Source organism: Dermacentor andersoni, chromosome 2 (assembly GCF_023375885.2).
Source record: "Dermacentor andersoni chromosome 2, qqDerAnde1_hic_scaffold, whole genome shotgun sequence".
Lineage (NCBI taxonomy): Eukaryota > Metazoa > Arthropoda > Arachnida > Ixodida > Ixodidae > Dermacentor > Dermacentor andersoni.
In genome coordinates, this window is record NC_092815.1 from 133,268,727 (window position 1) to 133,291,569 (window position 22,843).

At 44.6% G+C, this 22,843-nt stretch overlaps 1 protein-coding gene across 3 annotated transcripts in view; it reads left to right on the forward strand.

Moving 5' to 3' along the window:
• PIP4K (phosphatidylinositol 5-phosphate 4-kinase) overlaps positions 1–22,843 on the forward strand; it is a 129,443-nt gene that overhangs the window by 85,388 nt on the left and 21,212 nt on the right. For 2 of the 3 annotated variants that reach the window (XM_050187540.3, XM_072286549.1), the window contains exons 2-7: positions 8,909–9,006; positions 9,118–9,214; positions 10,151–10,303; positions 12,147–12,293; positions 16,216–16,278; positions 22,006–22,044. In XM_050187540.3, the coding sequence (XP_050043497.1) occupies positions 8,909–9,006; positions 9,118–9,214; positions 10,151–10,303; positions 12,147–12,293; positions 16,216–16,278; positions 22,006–22,044 (597 nt within the window). The remainder of the gene's footprint in view (positions 1–8,908; positions 9,007–9,117; positions 9,215–10,150; positions 10,304–12,146; positions 12,294–16,215; positions 16,279–22,005; positions 22,045–22,843) is intronic. The other variant, XM_050187541.3, reaches the window with a different exon arrangement.

Genomic DNA, 22,843 nt, shown 5'->3' on the forward strand with positions numbered 1-22,843 from the left:
CCGTAAATGCAGTGTAAATAAACTCGTATTTTGTGTGTGTCTTTCCGCACGTGACATTATGTTAGTTCGGCATTTTTAATGTATCCGTGGAATGGAACCGAGACGAGCGTATTGCTTGCTATCTACGTTACAGTGCTCACCGCACTTTTTTTTTTTTTTTCTAGCCAGCGGACTCGCAAAAGACAGCTTTTTTGTTGGTATCTGTCGTTGCTCAATGCTTCAGGTATAGCGGTGACACGAAACGGTATTGACGCGTCGCAGCTCGCACGCATGTTTATCGTCATATTGCTCATCGGCTCGAAGTTAACGCGAGTACAGTTCACAAACAGCGTGTATACTTCGCTTGGCACGGACTCTCTTCGCTTTTGCTTCCTGTTCTTTTCAGTCTCTACGGTATGATCCCGGTCTCTTGACATCTGTGAAACGAAACGATCTCGACGGGGTTCTTCCGCGGTGCTGACGTTTATGACGCTATCTCGTTTTTTCTTTCCTTCATTCATTTCCTTTTCTTTTTTCTTATTTGTCTCAGTGACCGCATTTAGCTCGCCGCCTCCAAAACCCATTTGTCATACTCCCTGGTCCCTCCGCCAATCTCGCGGTCAGTGTTTTTGAAGGACGTTTCTCGCGGACCGGTGGCGTGCGGTCGTGGTCCGAACCCCGAAGAAGAAACGTCGAAGTCACGCGCCCCCATGGAGCGACGCCCCACTACCGCTACTACCACTTACACCACTATCATTACCACGTGCTGCGCACAACTCGCCGCCGCCCTCTGCCAACTTTCCATCACGGAGACGTTCCATATGGTACGGTCCGCATCCGTCATTTTGCGTGACACCGCCGTGTCATACTGGACTCCGGGACGTGAAACCTTGACCGAGTATTTATACGGAGCTGGCGCCGGGGTAGAAAGGTGGTATAGGTTATAGGGGGCACACGCGCGGTGGCGGCGGCGGTCCCCTCTTGCGGCCCCGCCCACTGTTGGCTCCTGCCGTTTTTGCCTCTCGTCCTTGTTTTTCCTCCCCGCTTCCTCCGAGCTTTTGTTCTGTGCTTGGCCGCTGTTCGTCCGATTTCGCCGTCTGTTTCATTTTGTTGCTTCTGCTGCATCGAAGCACGGACATTCTTCTGTTGCTCGTTTCGTCTGCTTTCTTTCTTTTTCTCTTCTTCTTCCTTCTTTTGTCAACTGCGGAGTTTTTAAACGTTGAGCGCCAGAGACTACGTGTGCCCGACAGGGGATGATATATGGAGACGAGCGGCGAGGGACTCGGGCGCTATATACGCAGCGACTCCCTTGGCGTCATGCCAGCGAAGCGAGCAATTTTTCTTCCGCTTTTAGTGAAAGACGACGCGGAGCCCTACGGCTGTCCGGCGAGCTATGGGACACTTTGTGTTATACGCGGGCACGGCGCGCATATAAGCGGGTGAAAAATGTCGCCATCGCACTTTCTGTCGCGTTCGTTCTTTCCTCTTGCCTTGCTCCGCCGCTCGAGCGTATCGTATTGCGAGAGCAGTTAGTGGCGAACGCTGTTCTGTGCGTAGTGGCCGCGGGACATGCCTGGCGATGTCTTTACGTATATACGGGATATGCAACTGCCCTTTCGGGCTCGCCACGTGACCCTTCCCCTGTCGGACGCGCGCTGAAAGGGATGAATGTCGCTTCATTCTTTGCTAGTGCCGCTCCGTAAGCGTGCAGCTTTATTGTGTGCAGCCAACTTATGGCTGCATATCGCGTCACCGTTGGTAACGGGCAGCAGAAACGAGGTGGACCTGCAAGCGCGCCAGTTTTCGTTTGTCAACGCCTCCCGGTGATGGCGGTAGTTCACGTCGACATCTAATAATTTATAACTTTCCTCTTCTGCAGTTAGCGATTGCGTTGTTAGCGTTAGTTAGTACGTTAGGCAGAGGAGCTATAGCATTCAGTGAAACCAGCGAAGCGCAGGGGAACTGAGCGTTTTTAATAGCAGGACGATTAACTTCGTGTGCGTTCTTGCTCTAAGGAGGAAAAAAAGAAAACGCGTTACCAGTCCGGACTCGCCACATCCAGCGTGAGATTTACGGGAACACACCTAACTTGTATATGATGTACTGTTCCACATTTTGAGTACAGAATCTGTTTTTGCGTTCCGAAGGGTCCTATAATACAAAATTTCTTCGTTCACCGTATCTCCAAACTGCGCCTTAAAATTGTGCGACGCCTCGGCTCTTCAGCGGTAACGATCGAGAGCTTTTTTCTTTCTTTCCTCCTCAGTTTCCATTATTCCTCCGAAACGTATATACGGTAGCAGTCATTTCTCCTGGACGCGCGCCAAGCTTCTATGTCCTTATACCACTACGCTTCAGCTATGTCTGTCGATGAAGTAAATGCGTTTGCGAAAACAAATATTCTTTTTCTCGTTCCTTTTCTACGGCGTCGTAAAACGACGCTTTCTCGTCTCACGTATGAACCGGCTGGCTGAATTGAATACTATACTGGTGGCCTATGTCTGACAGTGTTGTTGCATGCAGTCGCCATGCTTTTATGGTAGCTTGTTGTATCATGTGCATGCTATGTGCGTGGCATATAGCATGCATATTCTTAAATGTATGTGGAACCTCGCGGCGAAGGCGACGACGACGGCAAAAATTCGGTGTGTCCATATAATTGTTATCGCAATAATATATACGGAACGTCACGGCGACGGCAAGAATTCGCTCGGAATGTCCCTATAATTGCTATTGCAATAAAAATCAAGATGAAATGTGAAGTCTTGCGGGGAGTGTGTACGTTTGATGAAAAAGGAAGGACTCACTATTAGATGCCCGGACAACTGAGGAGCTCGTAAATGATAAACAACTGCTTCCACTTACTTGGGGAACTATGGGAACAGAAATACTGAAACAAAAGGTGTTAACAGTGGCGCCTACAGTGTTCGCTGAAGGACACGAGTGATACTGCAGCACCGCACATTAAATTAAAGGGATGCAGACGCACTGAGACTGGCCAAATAATAGATCGTATACCGAATTCGTATTTAGGCTGCCTAAAAGCGAGTCTTATTGAATGACTGCGAATTATTGGACAGGACTTACCTTCTCAGGAACTGCCCGTCATGCCCCCCCCCCCCTCTCCTTCCCTGTCAAGCTACTGGTGCGAGGTCGTGTCAGTCCTACTTTAGCACGTTCCTGGATGATTAGGCAGCATGCGGCGCAACGTACAGTCACCAGCGATTTGAGTGTGATCGGCTGCTCGCAAAACTTTCGTACTGATATCTGCTTTCTGGCAACAAACCAGCCTGCGCCGACTCGAGAAAGTGACAATGCAGGACGGGCTGTATGGAGTGACAGCTGAACAAGTTCATTTTGTTCACTGCTTCACGGATAGAAGCAGTCTTAATTGGGTCACACTTTATGCCGGTTAACGTCGGACTAAACTGGTTACCTTCATAAAGCCGGCGACTCTTCAAGCACGAATTCGACTTTTCTTTTTTAATCGTGATTCACATGGGTATAAGTCTATATTTATAGCCGTACCGTATGTATAGCCGGCACCGTATCGGAATGGAGCGCACCTGTAGGCTTTGCATGGATTGCTGCTCTCTCATCCGCGTGGTCTCTTCTGTTCTCATGTTCGTGCAGGTGAGCGACACGCAGTTCATATGACATTTCAGCAGCAGTTGAAGTTGATACAAGCGAAGTAAAAATTCATCGCGGCGAGTAAGAGACCTTCGTCAGCGAGAATATCCAAGATGATGATGTTTACATATTAATAATGGCTACCTTCTTGGGCCTTATATGATAAATAACTGTTTCCGCTTAATGTGAACATATACAGTAACTCTGTACATTGGACGTTCTTGTCGCGCCACGAGGACACAGTAAATATTTTCAAGATGTCCGACAGGAGCGAAAGGGCGCTGCCAGCACGTGCGTTGAAATTTAACCCGCCGTTGTAGCCCATTGGCTACGGCGTAGTAGCGCTTCCGAGCTCGAGCTCGAGGGTTCGATCCCGGCCACATTCCGATGAGGGCGGGATGCAGATTGCAAAAAAAGCGTAAAGCGTGCAGACACGGACACAAGAGAAGAGAACAACACGAACGCCGTGGGATGCAGAAACGCTCGTGCAAATTGCGTTTAAGAACGCACGCTAAAGAACCCCAGCTGATCAAGATGAATAAGGAGTCCTCCACTACGGCGTGTCTCGTGATCAGATCGGGGTTTTGGCACGTAAAACCTCAGATATGTTGTTGGTTTTGAACGCGACAGCGTTAAGGAGCTCGTGTCGCAGAAAAGCCTTTGTCGTCGGCGGCGTTGGCCGTGAGCGATAAATACCGGGAGGCACTTCATAAATAAAAAACAACTTGCAAGATGGGCTGGGTGGGAATCGAACCAGGGTCTCCGGAGTGTGAAACGGAGACGCTATTTTCTGGAAAATATTACTGTTTTTGTCGTGGGTAGAATGTGGCGAAGTGTCGTCTTACTGTTCCTCCTTCGAGGATGGGATGGAGGAAGTGTGCGAGAATGCGAGGCACTGCTCCGTGCGCGGTAGACACGCCCCGGGGGCAGGGTTTTTCTCGTGCGTGTCGCACTGTAAGTCGGGCGCTACTTTTGGTCCGGGGCAACGGCGGGAGGGGAGGAAGGGGGCACACGCTCCGGGGCGGCGTTTCGACCGTGGAAATACCTCCCCGCGTCATCGCATGTGCGCCGAGGTCCCGCTCTACGTCAAAGGAATCCAAACAGTGCAGTATACTACGTGCGTGGGTCGTTCATGCTACTTTTGGCTGATAAAGCTTATTTTCGTGAAAAGCATTACCTTCCCCCTCCTCTCTCTCTTCTCACAGGTACACCGTCGCCCGATGTCGTTTACTATACATGCAACGTCGGGTCTGTCTGATTTAGCGTTTCGCACCGTATCTGCGTGTACGAGTGCATGAATCGCCGTGCGTATTTGAAAATGCACGCACGTATACGCCTGAACAGCGCTTCCCGCGGGTAGGCGCTCGTGCTTGCAGTACGTTGTACTATATACAGGGTGATCACTGTTAAGCGTTATGGAATTTTTAAGAAATCGCGTGTTGCAGATAACATTATTCTAGTCCTTGGGCTGGATTGTTCAGAGAGACAGACATCACTTGCATGAAAATATCGAAGCACATATTTAACTAATTAACATATAATCGCTAATTAAGTTATTAATGAATTACTTTATGGCACATATTGAAATTTATAAATTGTAGCCGATGTGTTTGTCAGGCGTATCCACTTCGAACGAATTTCCAGAATGACACCAGTTTGGAGGTACGCGCCATCAAGCTCGCAGTAAAAAAATTCACTGCCGGTTCGCGCGCTTATTATTATTATTATTATTATTTTTTAACCAAGCACTCGTTTATGCATTGAAGCACAGAAGTAACTGGAACGCCCCCGTATTTCGTCCCACACTTTGGGAAATATCTCGAAACTGTTGTCACCATTGAAATTCATTTCAAGTGGATACGTCTTGCTAGCTCACCAGTTACTACTCGTTGATTGCGATATGTACCGTAAAGTAATTGATAAAAAGTTAATTAGTCAATCTTTGTTAATTCGTTATGTTTCAATTTCTCTGCTAGTAATATCCAACTCTTCAAATAAGCTAGCTCAACGACAAGAATTATGCTATCTGCAGCAGGTGATTTTCTGAAAATTCCGTAAGAGCTTGGAAGTGATCACCCTGTATATACATATTAATTGTACACCCGTGAGCAAAAAAAAAAAAAAAAAAGTATGCGGACCACAGGGTCGCCGAAAAAACAGAATTTCTACGTAATTAACGGGCATAAGCGGACACTGACTAATGCACTAGAACATTTGCAATCCCAAGTTTGGACTGCCGTCTTTAATTGCTATAGTTTCGTTCACAGACAGAGGAGAAAATGAGTTTTATCGCGCAATTCTTGGCCCGTATACTTTTGCTCACGGGTGTACGTGTATGGGAATCGAGATTAGCCTAATATAGTCGTATGGAGACAGTGAATCTGGAGCCAAGTCCGTGTTGTGCCGTATGACGGCTCGGCGCCGATGTGATCAGTAGTGTCACATCGCGCTGCGTCACCGAAGTTGCAGCCGATAAACGCTTGTCGCGCAAAACGTAAATTGTAATTCCGGTTGGCGCAGTGGCCAAGCAGCTGCCTAGAATTCGGAAACTATAGGCCAGCTGTACAAAGCCGCGCTAAAGTTACGCGTTTCTATCGGCAACGGAGCACTGCTGGTGTGGCGGATGCCTGTTCGCCCCCCGTTTCGCTGACATTTGTGGCGTAAGGAAGGAATATGAGAGGGCTCGCAAAAACGAGCACTGATAGCTGCGTCTAAGTGCTACACGCGTGCAGGAATTCCCTGCCCCCTTTTTTTTTCTGTGCAGACGTTTAAAGCTCGAGGTAATGTTAATTCAAGCCGTTTGCGTCACCACGACGCCGTTATCAAGCCGTGCGCAACGTTTGACGGCGGCAGCGGCTGAAACGTTTTCGTTCGTCGCCTCGTCTGTTTTGGAGTGCTGCGAGTGGGACGCGAAACGAGCGGGCGAGTCCATGGGCAAGGTGAAGAGAAAAAATTTTGAAAACTGACGATGGCCGCCGTGGCAGTTCTTTAGTACCTTAATTGCTCTGTGTTGACTGCCGGTAATTGTCATCGCTGCTACGCTGTCAATGCATTCCTCGCTTATTACCATGTCAACGCATCTGTCCGTTGTCACAGAGCCTGGTTCGAAATGCGTAGCCGTACTTTAACGAAGCCCTTCGTTTTTTTTATTACTTTTTTCCCCCCACCGTTCTGTCGCGGGGACCCCGCAAGCTACGTTCTTTTTTCACCCTCTCTCTCTCTCTCTCTCTCTTATGTCATCGTTTCATAAGTGGTTTCGTTGGCTTTTCTTTCGGAATCATTGGCCGAAGTCCTTGCGTTAAGTTCTCGTTTCGTCATTATCCTTCGTGAGGGTTCTGGCCGTCCCAGATTCACTACTCTCGCGGTAACGAAGAGTGAAGAACGTCGCTGCTGACTTCTTTCCTTCCTGTTAACGATATCGCACATGCGAGTACGTATTTGCGCTAGCGCTCCTCAGTAGCGTAATAAATGAGGCAAACAGGATAAAGGAAACTTTTTAGTGACCTCCGCTATCGGCCGACGGAGCGGTCGCCGTGAACGGTCCGGTAACCGCCTCCGCTCGCCCATTTGTGTAATATATACGCTACGCCGAGTGTTTGCTTTCTCCGTCAGGCTCGCTGCTGCCATGACGTCAGCGTATATTGTGGACACCTTTTCCGTCGTCGCTGTGCCGTTCTTTGACGACGTGGAGACGGAAAGAGAGAAAAAGGCGTGGAGTAGAAAAGGAAAAAAAAAAAACGCAAGTCCGAGCGAATGTTTTCCGAGCACTCCTGCGCCTATGCACGAGCCATCATGGCCGCATGGCCGCACGCCGTTACACGGAAAAGTAATTCAAGTGTGCCTTCCGCCCCTTTCTGCCTAGCAGACCTCTTCCTCGGGCTGCCGCAATTTCTCTTTCCTTCTTTTTTTTTTTCCTTTCCCGTGTCTTATATATTCTCACCTTGTACGCTCGCTCGCTTGCGTCGTTTTGACGCAGGAGCCAACAGGTTGCTGACGTGCTGCTTCCATAAAAAGAACGTCCCCTCCGGGAGGGAGAGCGAATATATATCTCGTCCCAGAGGTCGTCCCCGTGGCGGCGTGTTTACGAATGTGCGTAGTACGCGCGCGCGGATCACGTTACCTGACGAGAGATGGGCCGGCACCGCTGGTCACTGCATACATCGCGTGTTATCGACATCGGCCCGTAAACGCGCCGCTGTCCCTATTTCTTTCCAATGCCGGGTCTGACGTAGGACGGCGGTACGCTTCTATATACGCTCGTATTTATACACTCGTATTTACACACTCGTATATATCTTAGTGAAGCGCACTGGAGTGTTGTGACGCCTACGCGGTGCTAGGTGGAGCGTTGCATAGATGAGAAATGCCTTCCTCTCCCTAGGTACCCTCCCCCTCTTTTGATTTCGGGATGGATAAGGTAGCCATTGCTCATGATGCGTGTGAGGCACGCGGACTGTATTGTGGGAAGTCGCTATATTCAATTTTGCCATCAGCTTCGGGCTAGTTTGCACAGATTGAAGATGTTGGGTAAAGACCTGATGTAATAATGGAAGAAAAAAATGGGGAGGGGGTGAGAGTCGCTACGTAATAGCAGTTTTTGAGAAGCTGTGCGGATGTTCCTTTGCTCCGTACTTTCGCATGCTCCTTGTGAATGGCGTCACTGGTTCGTCAGAAAGTAGCACAGCATATAACTTATTTAATCTTTCCTGTTTTCTTTTCTTTTTTTTTCTTTTTTCAATAATGCTCATGGACAGTGCACTTGTCGTCCATAGCGAAGCTACCGAAACCTTTTCCTTCATTCTCACATTCATATTCATTGGTTTTCGAGATTCATTACCTCAAAGTAAATCATGACAAATACCGTCAAACTTGCTACAGGCTGACCTACATAAACAAATGGCAGCCTATAGACTAATGTCAGTGATCTTCAAGCTTTCACTGGAAATTTCATCTGTCATTCTCTCCAATTATTTGGTACGGTTTTGCTTTGAATAACGGAGCACATGAATACAGTCGTGCCTAGAAATTTTCACCACTAGATGTCGACACATATAGTTTAGTTTAATTCATAATAGTTTATAAACCTAAGTTGCTGGGTTAAATCAGGGCCAAATCTGGACATCTGGCAGTTCGTTAGTGTATCATTGTCAGAACACTTAGTGGAAAAGTTTCAGGCGCAGACAGATTTAATTCTATGGCATATTCACCACTTAATTTGAGGAGGAACCGGCTTCAAATGTTTACCGTGAACAAAAGTTGCATCCTTTTTGAAAGTGCCTTCTTCTGCTTCACATTGCAGATCAATGGCCTCACACACGTCAACGTCCCAGTGATGCTTATGCCAGATGACTTCAAGGCCTTCACCAAGATCAAGGTGGACAACCATCATTTCAACAAGTAAGCATGCCTGGTGTGCAGCACAGCTCGAAGCGTGTTTTCATTCTGGCACGGCACTGTCATTGTGCAACTGGTGTAGCAAGTAAAACGTCCTCTTGTGTGCTCGCCCAGGGAGAACATGCCAAGCCATTTCAAGGTTAAGGAGTACTGCCCATTGGTGTTCCGAAACCTAAGAGAAAGGTTTGGCATCGATGACATTGACTTCATAGTAAGTTACACACTTCCTTTCTTGTGCTGCATTTTCGTGTATTGACCACATGCCACACAGTTATTCTAATTTTATTTGCTTTGGTATTTCAAAGTGTATCATATAACTAACTAAATTTTAGTGTTTCCAGTATTTATTTTCCGAAAAATCGACATAACTCTTTTAAATTTCCATCTAAACATTGTATTAGTAACTTTCTTTAAGTTTTCTTTTTCAGCAAATATGTTTTTCTTGATAAATTTACTTGGCCTTTTTTGGTGAATAATTGCTTGTGCAATCAATTTTACCTTGACCTCACCATGGCCGTTACACTGGGAGCGCGCGCTGTAGGCTAGCAGACTGCATCTGTCACCATCTTAGCTTTTTGGTAAATTTGCTTTCACTGACCCTTTCAGTTGAACCTGAATTCCCAGGAAAATAGCATACTTTCTGTATATTTTTTTACGTGTTTAAACTGAAAATGCTGATTCCTATATATAACTGAATCCGTTCCATGTTTGGTTGTATATAGAAGAGGGGCTGCTTATAATGCATATCGCTGCGCGTCAGAGAGGAAGACACTGGCTTCTATGCTGGCAGGCATTGGAAGGCAAATGCAGTCAGAAAGTATTATTTTGGCCACAATGTGTGACCACACAGCATCAAAAACAGCTGCGAGAGATGTAACCTGACTAGACTATAAACATGGAGGAGACCACTGTATGTGGTCACTATATATACGCATCCCTTCTTCCTGTCTTCATCATCTTACATCACCACCACCCCCTTTTTTTTAGTCCCCTTTCTTTTTCCCTATGCAGAGCAATAGCCAGACTAATTCGGACACTGCCTTTCCTCTAATAAATTCCACTCTCTATTTTCCTTTCTTCAGGTTATTCAGCCATATGTAGCTTATGCCGAAGTGATTTGCTCAGCACTGCTGTCATTTTCTTTCAGAACTCCATCACCAAGTCACAGCCAATAGCAGTGGATTCGACTGGGCGCAGTGGGGCCAAGTTCTACCAGTCGTATGATCGCCTTTTCATCATCAAGACTCTCCTCAGTGAGGAAGTGGAGCAGATGCATGTTCTTCTCAAGGAATACCATCCTGTAAGGCTGCAGTTTCGGAGCTCAGTTTGCATTCCAATTGTTGATCATTGGCAACTGCATTGCCACGATTTCTTTTTTGAATATTGTATCCTTGAAGTGGCTTAAGATCTCGTTGCCAAAATAGCATGTTTTGGATGCTCTTAGTATACCCTTAGTCGTAAAAGGTACATGTAGACAAAGCATCACCATTCTTCTTCTGTTTTGTTTTCTTCCTCATCCTGTTATGGAAAACATAAAAATGCAACGGAAAGAGTTATGTAGCTCGCACTGTCTTAGTTTTAAAGCTGGTAAATATTAAGTTGGGTATCACCGAGTTGAAATCATTAGTAATTCTTCTGTACATGTCGTTGTTACAGCTGTGTTGCGTCTCTATAGAGTGCCGGTCTATTTCAAATATTTTACCTAAGAAACTGTTGTGTACTGACAGATGTTGCTCAGCCTCTTTGGCTACACTGGATTTACGTTACCTATTTGCAGTGCTAGTTGCTGCACTTCAGTTTCATTACATTGGGCACCACTTCTTCAATAGCTATTGAAACACTTAGCAACACTTAGCAGTAGTAGCAGTATAAGTGATTAGAAAGTTGGTTCACGTACAGTTTCGTGTATTTCTTTGTATCCATTTGTATCCCACTTATATTGAGAGGAAAATTTCAATTGTATTGTGATGCCTTTATAGGAAAGTGCTTGGGGCCTCCAAAATCATTTGTTAAACAGGTCACTTCATTGTAAAAGTCACGCACCGCACAGATCACAATACAACCGAGACAGAATTATTCTTTCATTATACCAATCATTTCGTTCTGGAGACTTTCGTTCTAGAGGTGCTCGACTGTAGTTTAGACTGCTTAGCTAGTCTTTAAAAACTGAATTTCTATTTCTTTGACAACAGAAATTTAATGTTAGCTCAGAAAATGAAAGTCAATTTTCTTAATTTTGTGCTTAAACCGTGGTGTCAATTATGTTGGTGTAATGTTGCCAATTTCATGGTTTTCTTTATTGTATATTTGTCAGCCTCCATGCGTGGAAAGTCCCCAGAAGTTGCCAGTTTGAGTCCTTGCTTGTCAGTAGCTTACTAATAAAGATTACACTGCACTAACTAGCACCCAACAGACACTCAAAATCTATGGTTTTGCTGGAAGCAAGCGCACAAATTTCAAGGTTTGGTCTTTCAATTTTGCATCCTTTCTGGCTTGCCCGGTGTCTGCTCAAAGTGAAATTGAACTAATTGTGCTTAAGGAAGTGCAATCTACCAATCTTGGTTAATTCAGTTTTTCTCTTAAGTGCTCCTTGAGCTCTATATTACATCAAGGAAAGTTAGAACAAATTGTTGACTTTTGTTTTGTGGAGAATACATTTGTACAAGAACATCAATTAATTGTTATTTGAGATACGATTTAAACAGTACAGTAATTAATTGATTAGTAATTGGTTCTCTGAACTAATCATAGCTGACTAAGTCTCTCCAGCATATCAAAAAGCACCTCTATAGACCCAGCACTAAGTTTCCTGGGCTTAAACCAGAATTCTGAGGTTACAAAACAGTGTAGCAGAAGTGGCACATGGGGCATTATCGGGTTAATGCTCCTCCGAATACCACGAGTAATGCAGCTGCATAACTACAGTATCATTATCGTGCATTGTGAGCACCTAATAAATGGCAGTGAAATTAACATATGTTCTCACGCAACCATTTGTTGCAGGAATCATTGAGAGGGTATTATTCGAATGCAGTGAAAGGGCGGCACTGCTTGTCATTTAGGAGAGTGGAGGGAGAGCTCCAAGTTGAGACATGTGTGAGGGTTCTCACAAATGTGCCAACGAACTCTATTGCAACTTTCAGTATGTGGTGGAGAGGCATGGGAAAACACTGCTGCCGCAGTACCTGGGAATGTACCGACTCACCGTCGAAGGAGCAGAGACCTACCTCGTTGTGATTCGCAACATCTTCAGCAGCCACTTGAATGTCCACGTCAAGTATGACCTCAAGGTATGTATCTTTCTGGTACCTTCACTCCCATACCTAGTCCATGAACTATCAAAACCAAGAAATCAGTAGACATGGCAACACTTAGTTTTTTTGTTAGCTAGCAGCAAAAGCTGTGGTATTGAATTCTTCTCATCTATGACATTATGGCATTTGTTTCAAGGCAATATTCACTCGATTTAGAGCGCAGTGTCTTCCAAGCGTTTATCTGTAGCCCTCGCAAGAAGAATTTACTTTGTGCCAGCTTCTGATGAAGGCAGTGATTGAATGAAAAATGGAGTGCAATTACTGATTTCAGCTTTGAAGTGACAAATGAGGATATAGTAGCTTTCTATTTCGCAGTCTCTTGGAGATTGACATTTGGCAGTCATTTCTTCCATAAATGCAGTGTGCACTGGTAAATGATGAAAATGCTATTTCAATCTTCTGTGCTGAGTGCTGAGTTGATAGACAGGCAAACTTATGGGGTGTGTGCTTGAAGTTGCTGACATTAGTTTGGTTTTTTCATGACCACTGTTTTTAGATGCTTGTGTTCTGTTTAGACTAAAACATTTATCTGCACTGTGTTGACCTAGATTTTAGTTTGATTGTGCCTGTTAGCTGTAGATTCTTTTTTCCTGGATGTTGCCCTTATGAAAAGCACAGTGTGTGGTGACGTGTATGTATGTGTGTGTGTGTATTAGTATAGATGTGTAGCTTTTAGGTTATGTAAAATATCTAGCTCCAATCTTATCTGTGCTTTTTGATGCTTCAAGCACATGCAGTTGTCGCATGTATTAATTCCTGGAGCTGCTAGAGTTCCCATACTTCTGATTTAGTATTGCAGTGTTTGCTTTCTAGTAGGCTGTCTTTCCTGTGGCACAGTGCCTTGGAATTCTGTAGTTCAACAAATATTTAGCTAGTTAATGAGTCTGCATGCGAGGTACAGTGAAATGCCTTTATAACGAAGTGCTTGGGACCTCCAAAATTCTTTGTTATACAGATCACTGTTGTAAAGATTGTGCGCCATACCACTCACAATATCATCATCATCATCAGCCTGATTACGCCCACTGCAGGGCAAAGGCCTCTCCCATACTTCTCCAACTACCCCGGTCATGTACTAATTGTGGCCATGTTGACCCTCCAAACTTCCTAATCTCATCTGCCCACCTAACTTTCTGTCGCCCCCTGCTACGCTTCCCTTCCCTCGGAATCCAGTCCGTAACCCTTAATGACCATCGGTTATCTTCCCTCCTCATTACATGTCCTGCCCATGCCCATTTCTTTTTCTTGATTTCAACTAAGATGTCATTAACGCGCGTTTGTTCCCTCACCCAATCTGCTCTTTTCTTATCCCTTAACGTTACACCTATCATTTTTCTTTCCATAGCTCGTTGCGTCGTCCTCAATTTAAGTAGAACCCTTTAAGTAGAACCCTCACAATATAGGCCAGTTTAATCACATTCAATAAGAGAATGCTTGTTTTTACATAAATTCGTGAGACTTAGTAAAATAAGACACAAAATTTTTCGCGCACACTTTGTCTGGTAGAAAGTGCAACTACAGCCAACCTTATTGCAACGAGGTTCATTGCATGCTCCACGGTGAAACGTGGAAGCAACACAAGGTAAAGCTGGAGATCATGGAATGCCGTTATCTCCTCCCTTGCCGTCAAAATTCTCGGTTTGTTTACAGGCTCTTCATCACTGTTGCTTTTGTTGAAATTTGTGCCCTTTTCACCCTAGATTGCTTTCAAGGCATTGTCAGTTATGATTGCATAATCACGACGTCAACTGGGACAGATTCGTCAGCCATCGCACCCACTAGTGTGTTATAACGAGCAGCGTATGAGTTAGCAGGCACATTTGTTGTACAGGCACATTTTTGTAGTGGTATGTTGCAGAGGCATTCGTAATACATATGAAAGATAGGAATTCGGCCAACGCATAATCAATTCTTCCTTATACAAGTCATTTCGTTGTGGAGGCATTCAACTGTAGTATGAAGTTTTGCAGTGTCTTAGTGGTAAAGTAGAGTCATCTTATGAGATTTTGTAAAAAGTAGCAATGAAAATGTTCGTAAAAAAAAAACTGCGTAATGGAATGATTATCTGTCAACTGCGTTTTTTACAGCTTATTGATATTATCACTGGCCATTATTATAGACAAAGTGCAAAAATTCTTTTTATAGTATAATATCTTAAGTACTATGTGAACTATGCATTCTGGTAGTCCTTAGGTGTCCTACATGCATTACTTCATGCAGGACAGTATAGGTAGTAAACTTTCAATTTATTGTCGCAATATCTCTTACTAAAATCACCAAAAGTTAATATTTCATATTCTTTATCATATCTTGCACTAAAATAATACCTTTGCTCTTATCCTCTGCCACTGTGCTGTCAAATTTGCTTACCAGCACCTATCATGTTTAAGCATTGTAGTAACGACACATATTGACAAATATTTTTCAGTTTTTTCAACTTTGTTAGACAACATACCCAATGATGATGGTATGAAGCTTCAGTATACATGGCACACTTGTTTGTTGGCAATGCCCAAATCTGGTCAGTGGCCTTTTCTTAATGACATAGAGCACCCCATCACTTCCTTATGGCTCCTCTTATTTCATTATGAACACTCATTATGTTGAAGTGGTCCTGGTGTTGCCTGCACATGCTAGACAGAGCTAACTAGCGGTGGCTGCACTGGTTTACGACAGCACATGATCTCTGCCCTCTGCACTTCTCCTACTCACACAAGTTTTTAAATGATTAATTGAAAAGAGATAATTATATTTTCACATTGAATGTAGTGAGGTTTCATACCATGATCAATGGGACAACCAGTTATCTTTAAAGGAAAAAAGAAAGGCAGAAGCTATTTCAGTACATTTTTAATTCAGTACATTATGAGAAAAGTCAAATACTATTCATATGCACTGAAGGACAAGGCTTTAATATATCGCATACAAATTTACAGGTTGCTGCTAATATTGAGGTGTTGTAAAATGTTGCACTTAAATTTAAAAAGATCGAATATCAAATAACACACGTGGAATCATTAAATTTAATGCAGAAGCAAGCATACAGTCAAGCAAATGACAGGAAAGAGGCATGTCAGTCCTTTTACCAATGGACATACTGTATTTCACTGTATAGAAGATGCAATTATTTACCACTACTTGCATCATTTTAAGGGGCACTAAAGACAAACATTGAATCAATCTATATATTAGATCAATTCTTTTAAACTTCAGATTGGACCTTTTGTACCAAGAGATGACATAGTTGAAGAGAGAATCTCATCTGAAGTGTCTGCACATTCTTTCTGCAACTGGCAAATGCCTTTGACGAATGGTCTCTCTCAAATAAGCTGTGCTGGCAGTCTGGGGGCATGATCTGCGGGGTGTCACTGCCTGCTTATTAGTAGAGGCCTACCCAGAGAGCGTTTCGCACAGCTGTGACAGTGTTTGCAGAGCAGTGCAGAGGCATAGACCAGTAAAATATTTTGCAGAAATACCCAGTGAAATTGGCCAGGCTGCACAGTTTCATGTTCACACGCAGCAGAAACATGACTTCGTTATTGTCAAGGGCTTGCCAATTACAAACAAAACATCTTGCACCCATAGGCGCTGGTACCATATTCTTATGTCATTTCTTGCTGAGTTTATCATTCTGTCACTTTAAAAAGTCCTTTCTTCAGTTGGACGCTTGACTTAATATTTGCCTTTCGTACCCCTTTAAAATGCAGTGCTATTCTCGTGGCCTTCACTGCTAGCGCCGCATTAGGGACAGCGCTTGCATTCTTGTGTGTGCTTTCCTTAAATCTAGGCCTTTTGAACATTAGCATTGGCTTTTCTTTTTTTTTGGACAGCAGTAGTGAGTAGAGGCTATGGTGCTTTTCTAGTAGGTTTTTGATGAGGAAACGTTTTCAATGTGAAGGGGTACCTGAGCGCTAAGCCTCGCCCGTTGTTAAAGCACAGGTCGTCATCTGGCCTTATTCAGGTACGTGAGGAATTACACATTTCTTGCACAAGATGTGTGGAGGCTTTTTGCCAGAGCAGCTTTCAGTCCTGTGGCGCTTTCATTAATAACTTGACGTTTATACCTGCACAGTTGTAGAGTATTGACGCTTAAAGCGTGAATTTGCGAATGAGCTTTTTGTTAACCACCATAATGATGAGGATGGATAAAGTTCACTTAACAAAGTCGGACCTAATTAGTGACTGCATTGCAGTAGTAGTGACACCTCTAGGATGTACGAGTCAGAATGCATGCACTCACTGCTGCACTGTGTAGGCTTTGTGTGTGCATAAGCCATGTGCACATAGGCATGCTGATGGAGGGCTTTATTAATTTTATTAGTGGTGTCTTTAGTTTGCTTGAGATGTCCAGTGTCACCAACGTGAGGCTTGCCGGCCCTCTTCTCACAAGTATGGGCTTAAAGCAGCTTCGTGTTGTTAATTGTCTTCACATGAATACATTGGCCCTGCAGCGTTTTGCAGAACATTTTGTTAAGGAGCCCCCTGGCTACACAGTTTAGTTTGCTTTTAATTTGGCATGTTCTAACTTGTTGTTCACTGATGCCACCTGGCTTGAGGTGTTGAACTGCATTGACATTGCCCAGCACACAAAGCCTGTTCGCACTCTAAACACACTGATCATTACAAAAACAGAACCTTCTATTCATGAAATTAATGAAAAGGGAAGGGCAGTCACTACGCTGGTGTCAAAATACTGTGTCATTACAGTCAAGTATAGCAGTATAATGGGCCACTGATTTCTTAATTCACTTGCCTGTGTCAAACAAGTGGGTGGTTTTTGCTATTGCATGCAGCTGGTGTGATGACTACTACTCATGGCACCACTTGCGTTGCAACCCACATCCACTCATACCCACAACTTGAAAATTAGCTTATTTTTACTCTGAATGTACAATGTTTGGCACAAATTATTTTCTAACAGGAGGTGATTCTGTCCAGTAGATAATCACACACTTATTCTTATCTTAGTTGTTAATATGAGGTGGGTTGATGAAATTAAGAAATTCACAGGCACTAGCAGTTGGCGCAGGACAGGGCCTTCGTCCTACAGTGGACATAATATAGGACGATGATGAGGATGAGGAGGAGGAGGAGGAGGAGGAGGAGGAGGAGGAGGAGGAGGAGGAGGAGGAAGATATTAAATATATGCAGCTGCATTGTATTGAAATTCTTGTTCTTGCATTTGAGCACCATTATCGAAAGATATCACTGCTTGCTTAAATGCATAATTTATGCTATTTTGTTCTGAGCTCGTTATTGTCTTTTTTGCCTTAACCTACCTCCTGCATGCTGCATTGACTGCTTGGTTTGTCCTGCTCACATGAATTGCTAGTTGCCTTAACCCATGCAGAAATAGTTTCATAAGATGCAATACTAAAGGTGCACAGCTTGGGGTTTCGTTAAAAATGGTGGAAATATCCTTAAAGCATGTTTTAAAACGAGACACAGTGTTGATGCTATACAGTTTTATGTTGTCATACTATAGTAGTGTTGTGGGAGATGTCGCATTTGAGGTCTTCACTTAAAAGGTTTTCATGCAAGTTTACATGCAGAGACATAATACACAACCATGCTCTTTTTAGAAATTAGATGTGCATGCATGTGTGCCTGCCTACATGTATACATGTAATTTTGTGCGCTACTTAGCCTCTTGTTAGACAGATTATGCATACCTGCCAGGTCTCCCGAATTGTCCGGGAGACTCCCGAATTTTAATGGTTTTGTACGATTGTACGACCGAAACAGAAATCTCCCGAAAACGCGCCCGTGTTCGGCCGAACCCTTCTCCTAGTCTGGCCACATAGCGCCGGAGCTTCGTGACACCGATTGACAGCGTGATCAGCGAAGAGTCTAAAAAGCGTAGTGGGTCAAGCGCAGAATTGAAGCTCGTAGTATCGCTTCTGCTTTGCTATTTATGCGAACGAAGCGCCGCGGTCGTTTTCATCTACGCATAAGGAGATTTCTATGCAGCTGCCCAGGGTATCACAAGCGTGGCGCTAGGGTCTGATTCTCCCTGTAGTTTCTCTCCACTTGTGCCGGTATTTCCTGTAGGTAGCACTAGGCTGCCTCCACACGCTCATAGAAAGTTTTCTTACGTTCTTTGTTGGCTTCGGCCACGGAGGAAGGAAACTAAGGAGAGGCCCTACCACCTCCGCGCGCCAGGAGAAAAGTGTGGCGGAAATGACGTAGTAGATTCTCATTTTTTTTGCTGCTTTTTTATTTTTTTTGTTGTATGGCCACGCCTTTTGGGCCACAATGGCGGCGTTGTTATGGTTTTGGGCGCTCACACGTGTTGCTCTGGTAGGTACTGGACCGTGGCAAAGGCGCTGAGTGGGCGGGTTTGCGTTAGTCACCGTGTCTTGTTGCGCTGTGTTACCTGCACCGTGGTCTGCCAGATGTTGCGCGAGCGCGCGACACCACGCGCAGCGCGGCGTGGTTTCGCGAAAGATGTAAACAAGAGAGGAGGGTGGCCCAAAAGGCGGAGCATCGCCATGAGCAACGCCAAATTCCGGCTTCACTTTTGCTTCACAAAGAGTGACGTCAGGGCCTCTCCTTAGTTTCCTTCCTCCGTGGCTTCGGCGCTCCGGTGCCTGGTGTAGTGTGTCCTTTACGTAGTTGTCGGCAATGGCGTTGAGTAAAGAGCGCAAGAAATACCTTCAAGTCTTTTTAAGGCAGTATACCGCAGACTTTGGCTGTATTGTGGCGTCGCGGAAAGGCGAGCATCATGCATTTTGCACTGTTTGCAATTGCGACATCAGCATCTCGCACGGCGGCAGAACCGACTTGGCTACGCACGTTTCTTCGAAGAAGCACGCCAGCAGCCTTCAGTGCCAAGAGAACCAGCAACGTCTCCAACAATTTTTCGTGAGACAAGACGACAGTGATGTCATCCGTGCGGAATGCCTGTTCACGGATTTCTTGCTGGAGCACAACATCCCGCTGAGCGCCTCTGAACACGTGGGACCTCTGCTGCGGAAAATGTTCCCGAAGTCGGATATTGCGAAGCGCTACGCATGTTCTAGGACTAAAACTAAAGCGATTGTCGGCGAGATGGCTCGCCACGCACAGGAAAGCACGGTGAGTGCCCTGAAAGAAAGGGTGTTTGCGGTTGCCATAGATGGTAGTAACGACAGCCAAGCACAACTGTACCCGATCGTGGTCACCTATTTTGTTAGAGAATCGGGCTTAATCGAGAGCAGACTGCTTGCGCTAAGCACTCTGGAGGGCCATTCAACTGGGCGCAACATTGTCAGATTGATTATAGATACCCTCACTTCGTTGAACATACCGCTATCCAATTGCATAGCCTTTGGTTCTGACAACGCCAACGTGATGTTGGGGAAAAAAAATGGCGTGGCGGCAGTGCTGACAGAGGCCCATGAAAATATTATAAAAATTGGTTGTCCATGCCATTTGATCAACATTGCGGCTGAAAAAGCGGCGTCTTGCCTCCCGTCGAAAGTGGACGAAGTCCTCGTGGACATTTTTTTTTATTTGGAAAAGAGTGCTAAAAGAAAATTTACCCTTAAACAGTTTCACAAAATGCACGATGTTGAGTTCAGAAAAATCCTCAAGCACGCGCCAACTCGATGGCTGTCGCTTGGGAAATGCCTGCAAAGGCTACTGGACCAGTGGGCACCTCTGTTGAGCTTTTTCCTTCATGAGGTGAAGAAAGAAGCCACAAGCCCGCAGTTTCTGTCTTACTATCAAATTCCGAAGACAACAGTGGTGTCAACGGTAACTGCACAACCGGAGCCCATCGTGTGCAAACAGAAGAGAAAAATTCCAGCAGAGAGTACACCAGTGACAGTGAAAAAGGCTAAGGGCGCTGATGTGGAAGGCAAGACTCGGGGGGCACCATGCATAACACGTGAGGAACGGCTGTTTGTGTTCCTGAGTTCTGATCTCAATAAAGCTTGCTGTCTTTTTTTAAAGACCATTATCCCTGCCTTTGACACATTGAACTCCCGCCTGCAAGCGCAAGCTCCTCAAATACACTTGCTGCAATCGCTGCTCTTTGGGCTTCTTGAGGACCTCCTTTCAAGGTTTGTGAGGCCAGGCCTGCTAAAGGGGCACAAGGACCTGCTTACGATTGACTACCAGAGCCAAGATGCGCAGAAGGATGATCGAGACATTGTGGTCGGACAAGAAGCCAAACACATTGTTGAAAAACTCAAGCCAAGTGAACAAGAACAATTTTTTGAGGCTGTTCGGAAATACATGGTCACTGCCTGTGATTACATTCGGCTTAAGTTTCCTTTGGCTCACAGTGCACTGATTAATGCACGAGTTGCGGATGTCAAATGCATTGACACCATGTCATTTCATAACGTCCTCTTCTTTGTGGAGACGTTTCCGGCCTTGTTACCACAGGAGCCGCAAGAGTCTAAAGATGAAGCTCTCAACTTTCTGGAAATGGAGTTTGTGAAGTTGCAGGCTTTTGTCATTCCTCCAGATGTGCTGCAAGAGGAACGGGCTGATGCCCAGTGGAATGCCATCTCCCAGCTCAGAGGCGCAGACGGGCTTTTGAAATTTGGGCGCATCTCAGCGGTGATGCTCGGAATCCTCTCTATACCGCACAGCAACGCTGAATGCGAGGGGCAGTTCAGCACTGTAAAAAAAATCGTACCCAGTTCCGAGCATCTATGTCTGACATGACCCTCGGACACATTCTTTTGGCGAAGTGTCGCAGCGGCGCACATTGTTACGCACGACAGTACTCCAAGGACTTCTTGAATAGGGCGGCATCAGCCACATCGAAGATTTAGTGATGGTGACCGGTTGTGTAGGTTGTTGGTGGTTTTGAAGCAAAAACTATACAATTCCTGCTCCGTCTCAACTAAATAAAAAATTCACTTATGGAAAATGCGTCTGAAATATTGACTCCGAGCCCCCCCCCCACAGTCAGATCTCCCTAATGTCTTCCCTGCGAACCTGGCAGCTATGGATTATGCCTGTGCACATGCATGGGTTCTTTCTTTCCTCTCTCTCTATGTTAGCTTAGTAGCATAAAGCATTGTTTTGTTGATCAACATTTTTTGTTATGTGGACAAAGAATGTGCTTGCATCTGCTGTAAGTGGCTGCCCTTTATAATGAGAGAAAGAAACTGCTCACATTGCACTGTAGTTGAAGCTCCACAGTTATATTATTTAAATGCATGGCTACAATTCTGTATGTTTTGTGTGTCTTAGGAATTAGCAAGCGAGACTGGCTGGGTTAGACTTCTTTATGCGACGATAACATCGAAAATGGAACCTGGCAGCACTGTGTCGCCTGGATTTTAAAAATCTACCCACTACAATCGAGACAAAGACAGCCATTGCCGCAGTAGGATTCTTAGCACATTAAATATTACATTTGGAAGTTGTAGGTTTCAGTTACCACTGATAGCAGGTGAATTCTGCTTTGTTTGTCTTTTTTTCTTCATTTTTACTTAAGGGAAAAGAAAATACAGGAGAATGTTTTCTCACTGCTGAAAAACTTCAAATCCCCTATTGTTAAAATAACTTACTGATGGCATTTTCAAGATAGCATTCACATTTTACTGGGACATACTTTGTTAGCTATCATTTCGTAGTACATCACTCACCATTGACAGTGTGGTTTTTACAAGATGTGTGATGTGCAGTGTTGAAGTGCTTGTTCACATTATTACTGAACTAATATATTTTTCTAAAACATTCACAGGGTTCCACAGTGGACAGGGAAGCCAGTGAAAAAGAAAGGGTAAGCCTAATTAATTGCAGGTTACATTTTAAAAGCATCATCTTGAAGGGATCTGTTGCATTTGATTTGAATTTGTAAATGAAAAACAGACTGCATGTGGAACCATAATATTTTTTCACTTAATGTAAAAACTAGGATCCATGAATGTGGTCATGTAAAGCTTCACCATGACACTGAATGGTCTTATCTCCAGCAGAATGCTTCTTGTCTTTCTTGGTACACGAAGTGGGAATCAGTAAGTGAATCTGTGAGTGCATGATTTATAGTTCCTTTGCAATTTCTTCTGAAGGATGTTGAAGCCACAAATGGGCAAACGCGCTGCATGTCTGCTGCTACAAACAAATGATACTGTAGATGTACCATTGGCATGCTGCGCCCCTTATTAAATAACAAAGCCAACTTTTGGACACCACTTCACTACACCTGACTTTTAAGATTTTTTTGTTGGAAGAAGGAAATTGTGGACCACCAAGGAATGCAATATGTGTCGATCCTCTCCTTGTGATGGTCTTTCTGCCGCACGGGGCATAAGTGCACCTCATAGCAGCATGGAAGATTTCACATAAATTATTGTTCTTATCACAAAGACATTTCTTAATACAGATAATTTCTTTTGCTCTTGCCTATTGACATGGGAAGCGCATTAGTTTTCCAGTGTGCTTACCATGAAGGATGTGGTGTCTGCAGTTTGCAGCTGTTTTTGCATACATAAACACCTCATATTAAGGAAACAGAGTACGCTGACCAAGAAAGAACATTTGAGGAAAAATTCAGATGTGAAGATGCGTTCAGAATTCAG